The 16,086-nt window shown below is 51.6% G+C and overlaps 1 protein-coding gene and 1 pseudogene across 1 annotated transcript in view; both read left to right on the forward strand.

The window, feature by feature from the left end:
• prkd3 (protein kinase D3) overlaps positions 1 to 16,086 on the forward strand; it is a 595,703-nt gene that overhangs the window by 518,747 nt on the left and 60,870 nt on the right. Inside the window, exon 12 of the mRNA XM_072511897.1 lies at positions 2,425 to 2,701. Coding sequence (XP_072367998.1) covers positions 2,425 to 2,701 — 277 coding nt within the window. The remainder of the gene's footprint in view (positions 1 to 2,424; positions 2,702 to 16,086) is intronic.
• Positions 4,240 to 5,992, forward strand: LOC140426755 (neutrophil cytosol factor 2 pseudogene; annotated as a pseudogene).

A 16,086-nucleotide genomic window follows, 5' to 3' on the forward strand; every position in this document is an offset into this window, starting at 1 on the left:
GGGGGTCGATGGAGTGGCTGGGGTCAGCAGGAGTCAACTGACTTACGGGAGTGCTATGGGGGGAGCAACGCAGTTCGGGGGGGACCTAGCTGAGGGGGGGGGGGGGAACTGGGTTGCTGCTGCATTGGCCAAAGGGGAGCTGGAGCTCGGAGAGAGAGTCGGGACGGGGGTCTGCCGCTGGGGGGGAATGGAGAGTGCGGGAGGCGCGGGCACGTGGCTGGCCTAGAAAAGGGGATGGCTAATCGGCAGGGGAGTTGGCGGGAAGCCCCCTGATCCGGCTGAGAACTTGGAACGTGAGAGGCTTGAACGGGCCGGTCAAGAGGGCCCATGTGTTCGCGCACCTGAAGGGACTGAAGGCAGATGTGGTTATGCTCCAGGAGGCCGGTATTCTGGTCTTTGCGTCCGTGGTAGCCTAGCGGAGGATTCTGTTACAGTGGAAGGATGCGAGGCCCCTGAGCGTGGAAGCCTGGATCAGCGACATTGCAGGGTTCATTACATTGGAGAGGGTAAAATTTGCCTTGAGAGGGCCTGTGCAAGGGTTCTTCAGGCAGTGACAACCGTTCCTATACTTTCTAGCGGGGCGTTAGGAGGTGGTCAGCAGCAGCAGCAACCCGGGGGGGGGGGGAGGGGGTGTACTTTGTGTTTTCTACTGTGTTTATTATTGCTTAATGGGGGGTTTGTATATTGGGGGAATTTGTGATGTAGTTGTAAGATGTTTATTTATGTGTTTTTTGTTTTTCTTTTTTCTGTAAGGGGGGGTTTGTTGAAAATGTAAAATGCTGTCTAAGGTTACTGAGATGGGAATAGGAGGGTGGGGGTGGGATGAGGGGCAGGGTTACATGAAATGAAAAATGAAAATCGCTTATTGTCACAAGTCGGCTTCAAATGAAGTTACTGTGAACAGCCCCTAGTCGCCACATTCCGGCGCCTGTTCGGGGAGGCTGGTACAGGAATTGAACCATGCTGCTGGCCTGCCTTGGTCTGCTTTAAAAGCCAGCTCTTTAGTATTGGAGAAATTTAAACACAAGGGAAAGAATTCCAATCTTGAGACATTAAGAAATCTTAACACAACAAGGCTAATGGGTGGTTACGATGGAGAAGGATAGATTAAGGGTAGTTTTGAATCTGAGGTTTGTGTAGGTTTGGAGGTCACAGAGGTATTTAGAATATTTGTACCTGTGGAAACTAGTCTACTATTCCTAACACCAAAAAGCACTTAAAACTTGTGAAATCCTTATTTCAAAATCTTATTATTTTAACGTTGTGTTGTAACAAAAATGATCTGTTCTCCTTTCTCATAGTATTTTTTGCTTTAAGAGCCAACTTGAGGTTTGGTGAATAAAAGCCAGAAGTTGGTATGACCCACCCCTATAGTAGATTTGCTTTCACTTGGTTTTGTACACTGCAGCATTCCGTGAGGTTATTTTATGTTGAAGCATCTTTACTGCTTCCTCAAATAAATTCACCATCACATCAGGACCACATAATTGGAGCAGTTGAACAAACTTAGAGGAAGTTGCGAACAAAGATCTGCCACTCCATACTTCTGTGCTAAGCTGCTTTTAATGCTCATTTTCTCAATTAATTGTTACTTAAGATGGCATGCAGAACGTGACGTATCCCCTTAGTGTTGCAAACATTTTGCGTGATTTTAGAGGATTGGTTACCATTATCTATGGAATTCGAGGCTCTTTCAAATGTGTGGTAATAATTCACCATGACTGGGTGTGATCATTTACATACATGATAAATAAATAACTATACATATATGGAAATGATAGCTGTATAAAGCAGTTCTACACATAATACTTTTTTCAGCCTTATAAAACATTCTGTTATGCTAACACATTTTTCACAAAGTATAGAAACATTGTTGTGTTATCATGTTTATTTAGCATTTTGGCATTTCCTTTCGGTTCAATACAGTTAATGTATATTTCTAAAATGACAGTCCCTTTGCATGGGATTTTACCAGTCTTTGTCACCATCAGTGTGGGGATTTCCCCCGGAGTTATTCAAGGAGAGTTGCGGATTCAACATCAGTCCATTGATCCCTCACATCAGCTGAAGACAGTTAGCCTGGCCTTGTATGTAAAGTTTCTGCCTGGTGTCAGCTCACGAAAAACACTGGCTCTAATTATAGCAAAGTGTTAGTATCTTTGCATCTGTCTCTAGTTTAACCACCACAGCCTTCATTAAAAGTTGTAAACTGTGAGGCTGCTCAGGAAGTCGAGCAATGATTCAAGCTTATTGGCTGAACATTTTTGGGTTGACTGTGCATATAATCGACAGATTACCAAAGGGCAGAATATACTTCTAGTCGTATTTACAATGCCCTACGAACCAGCTTAGGCAGGTTTTGAAAACGGACTCTTAATGTTTGCAGACTTTTTCTAAGGCAATTCTTTACTTTCTCTCACTCAGGAAATCCCACTGTCAGAAATCCTGCAGTTGGATCCACCTCGGGATTTTACAAATCTGGCTCAAGGCAGCAACCCTCACTGTTTCGAGATCATAACTGACACCATGGTGTATTATGTTGGAGAGAACCTTGGAGGCAACTACCAGAATCATGCCCTGGCTGCCACAGGAGTAGGCTTAGACGTTGCTCAGAGTTGGGAGAAAGCCATTCGACAGGCCCTTATGCCAGTCACTCCACAAGCCAGCATCTGCACCGCTGCAGGACAAGGCAAAGAGCACAGTAAGTAATTCTTGTTCTGTTAACCCTGTCAAGGTGTTGACGGCCATCAATTTCATTTGAGATGGAGGGTCAAACAGTTTTGTGCCGGGCTTCAGTTTCAGTGTTAAATTAGTTGAGCATATCACCAGTGTTTATTCTGTTTTCTTTGCCGAGAACTAAATATGGTTTTGTTACTTATGCTCTGAGATCAGGGTTGGGTTGCCATATGATTCATTTTGGAAGGAATAACAGGAAGACTGAGTACTGGGCTAATGGTAAGATTCTTGGCAGTGTGGATGAGCAGAGAGATCTCTATGTCCATGTACATAGATCCCTGAAAGTTGCCACCCAGGTTCAGAGGGTTGTTAAGAAGGCGTACAGTGTGTTAGCTTTTATTGGTAGAGGGATTGAGTTTAGGAGCCATGAGGTCATGTTGCAGCTATACAACACTCTGGTGCGGCCGCATTTGGAGTATTGCGTGCAATTCTGGTCGCCGCATTATAGGATGTGGAAGCATTGGAAAGGGTAGAGGAGATTTACCAGAATGTTGCCTGGTATGGAGGGAAGATCTTATGAGGAAAGGCTGAGGGACTTGAGGCGGTTTTCGTTAGAGAGAAGAAGGTTAAGAGGTGACTGAATCGAGGCATACAAGATGATCAGAGGATTGGATAGGGTGGACAGTGAGACCCTTTTTCCTCGGATGGTGATGTCTAGCACGAGGGGACATACCTTTAAATTGAGGGGAGATAGATATAAGACAGCTGTCAGAGGTAGGTTCTTTACTCAGAGTAGTAAGGGCATGGAATGCCCTGCCTGCAACAGTAGTGGACTCACCAACACTAAGGACATTCAAATGGTCATTGGATAGACATATGGACGATAAGGGAATAGTGTAGATGGGCTTTAGAGTGGTTTCACAGGTCGGCACAACATCAAGGGCCGAAGGGCCTGTACTGCGCTGTTATGTTCTATGTTGCAGTGATTGGCCTGAGCGCTGGGGGGGGGGGGGGGGGTTCAATTCTGGTCAATTTCAATTGATGGGATGATTATTTAAATTATATTTGTATTGTCTTTCAATGTAAATTTAGTTTTGTGAATCACTAATAAATGGTAACAATTTCTCCTGAATTCTGGAATGTTGCAATGACATATTTTGATGACTGCTGCGTCTTCTTGGAAATCAAGTTAACATTATTTGGTAAATGTTTTGACCAATTTTCTCTGGTTGTGAACCTGTCACCATTAGCACGGAGCAATTCTTAAATTTAGCTGTTTTCTTCTCTTCCCCACTCTACTGAATTCCCTCCTCTTTGTCTTGCCATGGCTCAGTGGCCCGGGCCCTTATCTCTGTTAGAAAAAATGATTCAAATCCCACTGCAGGAATTAATTGCATAATCCAGTTGGACACCTCAGTTTAGTACTGAGAGTGCTCCATTACCCGAAGCACCGCTTTTGAGATGATTTGTTCAACTGACACCTTGTTGGCCCCCTCAGGTGAATGAAAAATTACACTTGTCAGAAGACGAGCAAAGACCTCCCCCCTCACCCTTCACCTTTCCCGAATTCCAGGTCGGGGCGCGGCTTGTCGGTTTTGAGTCGCGCCCTTTCCTGGAGCAGCTGCTGTTGGGGATCGGGGACGATGTCGTCTTACCGGGAGATGATCGGGGACTGGGACCGCGCCGTCAGGGCCATTGACCAGCGGGACTGGGCGTCCGCCCTCAGCCACCTGAACCGCATCCCCGAGCCTGGCTCCAAAATCTGCTTCACGCTAGGCTGCGTCCGACTGAAACTCGGGGATCTTCCCGGGGCCCTGAAGGCTTTTGACCAAACCATTGCTAAAGATGACCGATTGGCAATCTGTTTCTTCCAGAGAGGCGCAGTTCATCTCCGATTAGACATGTTTGATGAGGCACTGGGAGATTTTAAGCATGCTCTAAATAATTTACGAGGTAATTCAGTGATTGACTACACACAGCTGGGACTGCGACACAGATTGCATTCCTGGGAGGTTCTTTATAACTTAGCTGCATTGCACAGCAGACTAGACCAGTGGTTGGAAGCTCAGCGAAGCCTGGAAAAGGCTGTGGAATCAAGGGCCCAGGGCAGCAACACTGAGCTCGAAAGAGCACTTGACATTGTGAAACGTAAAACCACCTTTGAACCAGTAGATGTGCCTGAGGGGATCGTGTTCAGACCTCGCAAACATGAGGTGGACGAGCTGAATATGAAAGACTTCTTGGGAACACCCAAGGTGATCTCGTCTATTGATCCAAATGACAGCTTCGCTGGATTCAAGCCACTTTGCCCACAGAAATTGGGGCCCCAAGTTGTGCGAGGAACCAGGGGATATCACTGTCTACTGTTTGATTTTGCGCCGAAAACAGCAAATGAAGTGGAAGCAAAAGCTGGGAGTGTTGTGTTTGTCTTAGAGAATGGAGAGGATGGATGGTCAACTGTTATTGCTAATGAGAAGAGAGGGTTAATTCCAACTGCATACCTGGAAGTTTCGGCTGGAAACAGAGGCAATAAGCAAAGACAAGCAGCTGGAAACATTAGTCAGACAGTCCCCCAAGTTCCAGGCAGCAGAATCATCGGAACTGAAGAAGAAGTTCATTCAAAGACTGTCACAGCAAGACGTGGGGAGGATTGTTCACTTACTGAGTCAGTGATATTAAAGGTTCACTATGAATACACAGTGGCAACGAGGGTGGAGCCAGGAATAACCTACGCTGAACTTCTGGGCATCTTCAAATTCAAACTGGGCCGGAAATCAGGACAGATACAAATAAGTTATAAAGATGAGGAGAAACAGGAATTGGTGATGATCAGAGGAGATGAAGATCTAGAGAGGATGTGGGAGCAGATTGTTGATAGACGCCTCACTCTCTGGTGCAAATTCAAAGATCCCTTATCTGGGCGTCAGGTGCTCTACCAATCACAAGCCCTGTATGACTATAATGGCCATGGTGTTGAGGATATGGAGTTTAACGAGGGCGACATCATTGACGTGCTGTGTGAAGTGAATGAGGAATGGCTGGAAGGACATTCAAATGGAAATATTGGCATCTTTCCCCGATGTTTTGTCAGCCCAAATAGTTCAGTAATGGCTGACTCCAAGAAGATTGTCCAGCTCTGAAGGAACAGAGTCAAGAAGAAGAACCTGGATCTGGGTTGCATGGACTCAAGACTGTGAACTCAGCATTCCAGAGTCTCTTCACCAGGAAGTGAGAGTAAGCCCAGTCACTCTCCGAGAGAGGGAACAATCTCTGGAGCGACGGGGGCGGCGGGAGGGAAGGGGGCGAGGGCGGGAATGGTTTTGCTCTGTCACTGGTATATTATTAAAGATGTTGAAGATTTTAAAAAAAGACAAGCAAAGGAGTTCTAATAAGTTCTTAAGAAGTAGAAGCAGGAGTATACTGTTTGACTTATTGAGGCTGCTCCACCATTCTATAAGATTACAGCTGATCAGATTATGGAATGAAATGAAAATCGCTTATTGTCACAAGTAGACTTCAAATGAAGTTACTGTGAAAAGCCCCTAGTCGCCACATTCCGGCGCCTGTTCGGGGAGGCTGGTACGGGAATTGAACCGTGATGCTGGCCTGCCTTGGTCTGCTTTCAAAGCCAACGATTTAGCCCTGTGCTAAACAACCTAAGAGGGCTTTAACTCTATTTTCCTGCCTGTCCCCCATAAACCCACAACTTCCCCGCCTATCAAAAATCTGTCTAACTCAGCCTTGAATATATTCAATGACTCAGCCTCCACTGCTGTCTGGAAAAGAACTCCAAAAGTTAACCCTCTGAGTAAAGGAATTCCTCCTCATCTCCATCTTAAATGGAAGACCCCTTATTTTTGAACTGTGTCCCCAAATCTAGATTACCCCACAACATAAAACATTCTCCCAGCATTTACCCTGTCAAGCCCCCTCAGAATCTTAAAACGTTTCAATAAAACCACCTCTCATTCTTCTAAACTCCAATGAAGATAGGCTCAACGTTTCCTCATAAAATAACCCCTTCGCCCCAGGAATCTACCTCGTGAACCTCCTCTGAACTGCTTCCAATGTGAGGATATACACAAGTAAGGAGACAAAATCTATACACCAGTGCAGTCTCACCGACACCCTATACAGTTTAGCAAGACTTCCTTACTTTACACCCTTGTAATAAAGACCAGCATTCATTTGCCTTCCTAATTTCTTGCTGTATCTGTATACTAACTTTTTGTGATTCATGTACCAGGACACCCAGATATCTCTGTACACCAAGAGTTCTGTAATCTCTCTACGTCTAGATATACACTGCTTGTCTATTCTTCTTGTCAAAGTTGCCAAGTTCCCATTTTCCCACATTCTCCTCCATCTACCAAATTTCCCCCACTCTCTTAACTTATCTATAGCCATGGATCAGTGATAGAGCCCTTGTCCCTTTGAAGACTTCTTGTATCCTGCTCACAACTGTGAATAGTTGAGGCCCCAGCTGATCCCTGCAACACTTGACTGGTTACAGTTTGCCAACACGAAGAAGACTCATTTATCCCAACTCCCTTTCCTGGCCCCAACACCATGGATTCTTACCTTGTACAGACCTTTTATATGGCACCTTATCAAAATGATTCCCGATTCTACCAATGTCTTGTCAACGATTATCAACCAACCCACCAAAAACAAATTCATGAGCCACTCATCTCTCAAATTAGTGGGACCTTGCAAATTGGTTGCAGTATATGTATACAAAATGTCAGTGACTGCACTATACAAATAATTCATTTGTTCTGAAGACCTTTTGGACATCCCGAGGATTTAAAAAGCACTGTAGAAATGTAAATGCATTCGTTTTTCTCAACAGCATATATTGATTTTCCCCCCCCCCCCTCCCGCAAAAACGTACCAAGGAAAAGGTCCTAATCATTATTGCACCATTCTGTTCACACTTGCATAGGTACCCAAATTTCACAATTTGGTATATCTGGATTAGACTTAGTCAATATGCAGGATTATTGAAAGTGCAGACGGATACAAACCTTTGGCAAAAGATTAGCAAGGTTCATCAGAAATTTACTTCATGACTGAGAACTCTTATCCTCTGAAGTGTATTTAACTGAACTACAAATAGAAAATACTGGAACTGTTCAGTAGGTCTGGCGGTGGGGGGAGCTCATAAAATGCAGCTGGTGGCCTTCCCGCCACCTTCTGGCCCATGCCCTAAAGCTTCCCCTGAAACTTCCATTGTGTGGCCCGGTGCTGGGCAAGGGAACAGAAGGCCCCTAAAACCCAGCCTCCCACCCCCTAAAATCCAGTCTCCCACCCCCTAAAATCCAGTCTCCCACCCCCAAATCCCAGTCTTCCGCCCCAAAAGCCCAGCCTTAAAACCCCTCACTGGGGTCTGTCAGGCAGGCCCCACTGATACCCTGGACTTAACCTTCAGTCAGGCCTCCATAACCTTCAGGAACTGCCTGTAGTCCCAGCAGTGACCACTGCTTAAACCTGCTGCTGCTGGTGCTACAGAGCTATTGACCAATCAGGTAGCCAATTGCGCACCAAGATGGTTCTCACCCTGAGCCAATTAAGGACCTTCAAAACATTAAACATTAAATAACTGTGTGGTAGCTGGCATTTTGATGGGCAAGCGTCAGCTTGACTTTTTAGTTGTGGCGCCGGGAGTTAAGGTACAACATAAAATACAGCCCAGTATTTATCATCAGCCTCCATGTTGTATTGGTGCCAATCATTGGATGGGACAGCCTCAGAGAATAGGCATTTTTTGCAATTTAAAAACAGGAGAGGACATAGGTGCATAGATGTGGGGGACAGGGATGGCGTGTGGAGGTTGGTGGTGGAGGGTCGGTGTGGAGATTGGTGGGGGAGGGTAGGTGTGGAGGTTGGTGGGGGATGGTAGATTCGGGGGCTGGTGCGGGGGGTGCTGGGCGAGTGGAGTTACGGTTGCCAGTGGGAGAGGGGCGGTGTGGAGGCCGGTGGGGGAGGGGAGGAGTGGGGGCTGGTGGAGGAGAGGAGGGTAGGTGCGAGGGGATAGAGGGGAAGGGTAGGTGTGGGGAGGGATGAGGGGAGGTGGAAGGGGGAGAGTAGGTCTGGCTGGTTGGGGGATGAAGGGTAGGTGCAGGGAGATGAAGGTGGAAGGGAGGGGAAAGTATATGTGTGTGTGTGAAGGTGGGAGGGGTGTGTACGGAGGCGGGAGGGTTGTGTAGGTGGGAGGGAGGGGTGTGTGGAGGTGGGAAGGGTGTGTGGAGGTGGGAAGGGTGAGTATGGAGGTGGGAGGGATGTGTGGAGGTGGGAGGGATGTGTGGAGGTGGGAGGGATGTGTGGAGGTGGGAGGGATGTGTGGAGGTGGGAGGGGTGTGGAGGTGGGCGGGGTGTGGAGGTGGGAGGGGTGAGTGGAGGTGGGAGGGGTGAGTGGAGGTGGGAGGCGTGTGTGGAGGTGGGAGGCGTGTGTGGAGGTGGGAGGGGTGTGTGTGGGAGGGGCTTGTGTGGAAGTGGGAGAGGTGTGTGGTAAACCACTGTGTTCCTATAAAGGGTTGTACGGTAGAACCTGCACTACAGGTTCACCTGGGCCCCTGCATGCTAGCTCCGCCCAGGAGCCGGGTTATAAATATGCGTGGCCTTCAGCTTGCAGCCATTTCATCAGCTGCTGTAGGAGGCCCCACTTCAGATACTAATAAAGCCTCAGTTTGAATTCAACTTCGTATCCAGCCAAATTGATCGTGCCTCAATTTATTAGTATCTGATTCAGAAGATGGACCTCCAAATTAAACCAGATCGACTGCAGCTGGATCTACACGTAAGCGACGCCAGAAAGGACTTTCAGCACTGACTAGCTTGTTTTGAAGCGTATATCAACGCGGCGCCGACCCCTGTTCCAGAGGCTCAGAAGATTCAAATCTTGTACTCCCGACTGAGCTCTAAAATCTTCCCGCTGATCCAGGATGCGCCCAATTACGCTGACGCTATGACTCGACTCAAAGAGAGTAATGAGCAGAAGACGAACACACTCTTCGCCAGACACGCGCTCGCAACGCGTACTCAACTACCTGGTGAGTCAATCGAGGACTTCTGGAGGGCCTTGATCCCACTAGTTCGGGACTGTGACTGCCAAGACGTTACAGCTAAGGAGCACTCAGATCTCCTTATGAGGGATGCTTTTGTAACTGGGATTGGGTCCGATATTATCAGGCAGCGGCTCCTAGAAGGGGCCACGCGTGACCTCGCAGAGACTAAAACACTAGCGCTTTCCATGACGGTCCTACGACCCCAACCGCGCGGCCCATTCCTCCTACGCTTCATGGGCCCCACAGGTAGCCGCCCCAGCGGGGGCGCTACCCACCCAATACGCCTGCGCTACGCGCCAGCCAGTGATCTCTGGGGGGCCCCAATGCTATTTTTGTGGCCAACAAAGACACCCCCGCCAACGCTGCCCGGCCCGCGCTGCCCTTTGTAAGGCTTGCGGGAAGGAGCGCCAATACGCAGCGGTGTGCCGGGCCCGCTCAGCGGCAGTGGTTGCCCCCCCCCGGATCACGGACAGTGGGTGCCGCTATCCTCCCCTCCTCCCAGGCCATGTGCGAGCAATGAGCGCCGCCATCTTCTCCCCCGCACAACACGTGCGTTTCAAGGGCGCTGCCATCTTGCTCCGCCCCCGCAACGTGCGTTCCATGGGCGGCGCCATTTTGTCCACCTGCAGCACACGGAGACCAACGGCGTTTCAGGACCCCGACTCGGCAGCCGCCTCACTACCCGACGATCAACCACGACTCGCATCCATGGTAATCGACCAATCCAGACCACACACTCTGACCAACGCATCCACCAGCGTGAAAGTCAACGGCCACGTGACCTCCTGCCTACTGGACTCCGGGTGCACCGAGAGCTTTGTACATCCAAATACGGTAAGGCGCTGCTCCCTTAAGGTACACCCTACCAATCAAAGTATCTCCCTGGCCTCTGGATCCCATCGCGTAGCGATCCAGGGGTACTGCACAGTCACGCTCACGGTCCAAGGTGTAGAGTTCCACGGCTTTCGCCTCTATGTCCTCCCTAACCTCTGCGCTGCACTTATCCTTGGCCTGGATTTTCAGTGCAACCTCCAGAGCCTGACCCTTAAATTCGGCGGACCCTTTCCACCCCTCACTGTGTGCGGCCTCGCGACCCCTAAAGGTCGATCCTCCTTTCCTCTTTGCCAATCTAACTCCAGATTGCAAACCCGTTGCCACCAGGAGCAGACGGTACAGCACCCAGGATAAGGCCTTCATCAGGTCCGAGGTCCAGCGGTTGCTTCAGGAGGGAGTCATCGAGGCCAGTAACAGCCCCTGGAGAGCTCAAGTGGTAGTGGTTAAGTCTGGGGAGAAAAATCGAATGCTCGTGGACTACAGCCAGACCATCAGCAGGTACACGCAGCTCGACGCGTACCCACTCCCACGCATATCTGACACGGTTAACCAGATTGCACAGTAACGAGTCTTCTCTTTTTAAAAAAAAAAATAATTTTTATTAAAGGTTTTCATAAAATATCAATAACAAAATGAAAAAGAAACCCAACAGGGTTAAGTACAAAACACAGTCCAGAAAAGCAACCCTCCATACCCCCCTCCCCCCCTGTACATAAATAATAAATTAACATTAACACCCCGACTTAATACAACAAGTATATACACCCCTCAGACCCTCCAGTGTGAATAACAAAAAATAAAAAATAAAGTGATTATCCCCCCCCCCCCCCCCCCCCCCCCCGAGATGCTGCTGCCATTGACCAATGCCTACCGCTCTGCCAGGAAGTCTAAGGATGGTTGCCACCGCCTAAAGAACCATTGTACCGAACCTCTCAAGGCGAATTTCACCCTCTCCAACTTGATAAACCCCGCCATATCGTTGATCCAGGATTCCACGCTTGGGGGCCTCGCATCCCTCCACTGAAGAAGAATCCTTCGCCAGGCTACCAGGGACGCAAAGGCCAGAATACCGGCCTCTTTCACCTCCTGCACTCCCGGCTCCTCTGCCCACCCCAAATATTGCGAGCTCCCAGCCCGGCTTGACCCTGGATCCTACCACCCTCGACACCGCCCTCGCTACGCCCTTCCAAAATTCCTCCAGCGCTGGGCATGCCCAAAACATATGGGTGTGGTTTGCTGGGCTCCCTGAGCACCTAACACACCTGTCCTCCCCCCACCCCCCAAAAAAAAAACTGACTCATCCTTGTCCCGGTCATGTGTGCCCTGTGTAGCACCTTAAACTGTATGAGGCTGAACCTCGCGCACGATGAGGAAGAGTTCACCCTCCCCAGGGCATCTGCACATGTCCCTTCCTCAATTTCCTCTCCCAACTCCTCCCACTTACCTTTTACCTCCACCACCGAGGCCTCCTCCTCCTCCTGCATCACCTGGTAAGTTTCCGAGATCGTGTGTGTCCCCCCCCCCACTCCCCCGAGAGCATCCTGTACTGTACTGTGTGTGGCCGTAGCCACGGGAATTCCACCACCTGCCATCTGGCAAACGCCCTTACCTGTAAGTACCTGAAGGTGTTCCCCGGGGGGGAGCCCGTACTTCTCCTCCAGCTCAACCAGGCTCGCGAACTTCCCGTCCACAAACAGGTCCCCCAACGTTCGTATCCCTGCCCTGTGCCACCCCGCAAACCCTCCACCTGTTCTTCCTGGGGCGAACCGGTGGTTCCCCCGTAATGGGGTCCCCGCCGAGGCCCCCACATCCCCCCCTGTGCCGCCTCCGCTGCCCCCAAATTTTGAGGGAGCCACCACCACCGGGCTCGTGGTATACCTCCTTGGAGGGAGCGGCAGCGGCGCCGTTGCCAGCGCCCCCAGACTCGTACCCACACAAGTTGCCGTCTCCAGCCTCTTCCATGCAGCCCCCTCCCCCTCCATCACCCACTTGCGCACAGTCGTCGCATTGGCGGCCCAATAGTACCCACAGAGGTTGGGCAGCGCCAGCCCCCCCTATCTCTACTCCGCTCCAGGAACACCCTTCTCACCCTCGGAGTCCCTCGCGCCCACACAAACCCCATTATACTCCTGTTAACCTGCCTGAAAAAAGCCTGCGGGATAAGCACAGGGAGGCACTGGAACAGGAACAAAAACCTTGGGAGCACCGTCATTTTGATTGACTGCACCCTACCCGCCAAGGACAGCGGCAACGCGTCCCATCTCTTGAACTCCTCCTCCATTTGCTCCACCAACCTTGTAAAATTAAGCCTATGCAGGGCCCTCCAGCTCCTGGCCGGGACTCCCAAATACCTGAAGCTCCTCTCGCCTTTTTTAGTAGGAGCTCACCAATCCCCCTCTCCTGGTCCCCTGGATGAACTACGAACAGCTCACTCTTCCCCATGTTGAGCTTGTACCCCAAAAAGTCCCCGAATTCCCTAAGAATCCTCATTACCTCCGGCATTCCTCACACCGGGTCCGCCACATACAGCAGCAGGTCGTCCGCATAAAGCGACACCCTATGCTCCTCCCCACCACGCACCAACCCCCTCCAGTTCCTTGACTCCCTCAGTGCCATAGCCAGGGTTCAATCGCCAGTGCGAAGAGCAGGGGGGCAGGGGACACCCCTGTCTCGTCCCTCGGTGCAACCGAAAGTACTCGGACCTCCTCCTATTTGTGGCCACACTCGCCATCGGGACTCATACAGCAGCCTAACCCACCTGACAAACCCCTCCCCGAACCTCTTCAGCACCTCCCACAGGTACCCCCACTCTACCCTATCGAAGGCTTTCTCAGCGTCCATCGCCACCACTATCTCCGCCTCCCCCTCCCTCGCCGGCATCATGATAACGTTCAAAAGCCTCCGCACATTCGCGTTCAACTGTCTGCCCTTCACAAACCCCGTCTGGTCTTCATGGATGATCTGCGGCACACAATCCTCAATCCTCCTGGCTAAGACCTTCGCCAGCACCTTGGCATCTACATTTAGCAAGGAGATCGGTCTGTAAGACCCACACTGCAGGGGATCCTTGTCCCGCTTCAGGATCAAGGAGATCAGTGCCCGGGACATCGTCGGGGGCAAAACCCCCCCTCCCTTGCCTCATTGAAGGTCCTGACTAACAGCGGGCCCAACAGGTCCAAATATGTTTTATAAAATTCAACCGGGAAACCGTCCGGCCCCGGTGCCTTCCCCGCCTGCATGCTTCCTATCCCTTTGATCACCTCCTCCAGCCCAATCGGGGCCCCCCAATCCCGCCACCAGTCCCTCTTCCACCTTTGGAAACCTCAATTGGTCTCGGAAGCGGCCCACCCCTCCCTCCTCCCGTGGGGGCTCAGATCGGTACAATTCCTCGTAGAGGTCCCTGAAGACCCCAATGATGCCAACTCCACTCCGCACCACACTCCCTCCCCTGTCCTTAACACCCCCGATCTCCCTAACTGCGTCCCGCTTCCGAAGCTGATGCGCCAGCATCCGGCTTGCCTTTTCCCCATACTTGTGACTCCCCCGCCGACTAGCCATGATCCCTCCTCGGCCAGCCACGCGCCCGCACCCCACATCCGGCCCGTTCCCCACAAAGGCATACCCCCGTCTCGACACCCCCCCCCCCCCCCCCCCCCCCCCCCCCACTCGCTCCAGCTCCTCCTTGACCATACATAGCAGCAGCAACTCGATTTCCCCCCCGGGCTAGGACCCATCCTAGCTGATTTACCCCCCCCCCCCCCCCCCCAATTGCACTTCCGCAAGTCAGCTGACCCCAGCCACTCCCGCCTCTCCTTCGACTCCTCCAATTGTGTGGCACACCCTCCTCTCCCGTCCCCATCCATAGGCTCTCCCCCTCCCCCTTCTGTTCTGAGCGCGGGAAGCAACCCTCGCTTCCCGGCCCCGCCCCCACCAGTCTTCACCGTGGGAAAAAGCCCGCGCTTTCCACCCACCAAGCCCCGCCACCTCTGACGCAGCTCCTTTTACAGGCCCGGTCCCCTCACCCCTGACTCGGGCCTCCCCCTCCCCCGCGGGGCCCCATCTCCCCTCCAAGAGCCCCCCCGACCAACCCAACCAAGACAGTGCCCAACCCGCCCCAGCCACCCTCACCGACCCAAAAGAGAAAAACACAAAGAAAAGAAACCCGGAGCAATACAAAGGCCCCCCCCATTGAAACAAAAATAAACATAGCGTATCAACCGCAGTCCCCAATCGCCCGTCCCGACCCTCAATCTGTGTCCAACTTCTCGGCCTGAACAAAGGCCCATGCCTCCTCCGGAGACTCAAAATAATGGTGCCGGTCCTTGTAGGTAACCCACAGTCGCGCCGGCTGCAACATGCCAAACTTCACCCCCTTTCTGTGCAGCACCACCTTTGTTCGATTGTACCCGGCCCTCCTCTTCGCCACCTCCGCACTCCAGTCTTGATATATCCGAACCTCCCCGTTCTCCCACCTGCTGCTCCTCTCCTTCTTGGCCCACCTGAGCACACACTCCCAATCGACGAACCGATGGAACCTCACCAGCACCGCCCGCGGAGGCTCGTTAGCCTTGGGCCTCCTCGCCAGCACTCTGTGGGCCCCTTCCAGCTCCAGGGGCCCCTGGAAGGACCCCGCTCCCATCAGCGAGTTCAACATGGTGACCACATAGGCCCCCACGCGGGTCCGGCCCCTCCGGGAGGCCCAGAATCCGCAGATTCTTCCGCCTCGACCGATTCTCCATCTCCTCGAACCGCTCCTGCCATTTCTTGTGGAGCGCCTCATGCGCCTCCACCTTTAACGCAGGCCTAAGATCTCGTCCTCCTTGTCAGAGACCTTTTGTCGAGCCTCGTGGATCGCCACTCCCTGGGCCATCTGTGTCTCCAGCAGTTTATCAATAGACGCCTTCATTGGCTCAAGCAGGTCCGTTTTAATCTCTCTGAAGCAGCGCTGGATACCCTCCTGCTGCTCTTCTGCCCACTGCATCCACGCTGCCTGGTCTCCGCCCGCCGCCATTTTGTCCTTCTTCCCTCGCACCTTCTTCGGGTCCACCACCACCTTTTCTGTTGCCCCGCTCCTAGTTGAAGTCATATACTAACGGGGAGCTGTTGTAGACTCCTTCCCACACCGGGAAACGTCGAAAAGGTGCCGTTGAAAAGAGCCCAAAAGTCCGTTTTCGCGGGAGACGCCGAATGTGCGACTTAGCTCCACATAGCCGCAACCGGAAGTCAGTACCGAGTCTTCTCAACGGTGGACCTGAAATCCGCTTACCACCAGCTCCCCATCCGTAAATCGGACTGGCCATACACGGCCTTCGAGGCAGACGGCCGGCTATATCACTTCCTTAGGGTCCCCTTCGGCGTCACCAATGGGGTTTCGGTCTTCCAAAGGGAGATGGACTGAATGGTCGACCGGTACGGCTTGCGGGCCACGTTTCCGTACCTCGACAATGTGACCATCTGCGACCATGACCAGCAGGACCACGACGCCAACCCTGCTAAATTTCTCCGCACC

The sequence above is a fragment of the Scyliorhinus torazame genome, chromosome 1, assembly GCF_047496885.1.
Source record: "Scyliorhinus torazame isolate Kashiwa2021f chromosome 1, sScyTor2.1, whole genome shotgun sequence".
Lineage (NCBI taxonomy): Eukaryota > Metazoa > Chordata > Chondrichthyes > Carcharhiniformes > Scyliorhinidae > Scyliorhinus > Scyliorhinus torazame.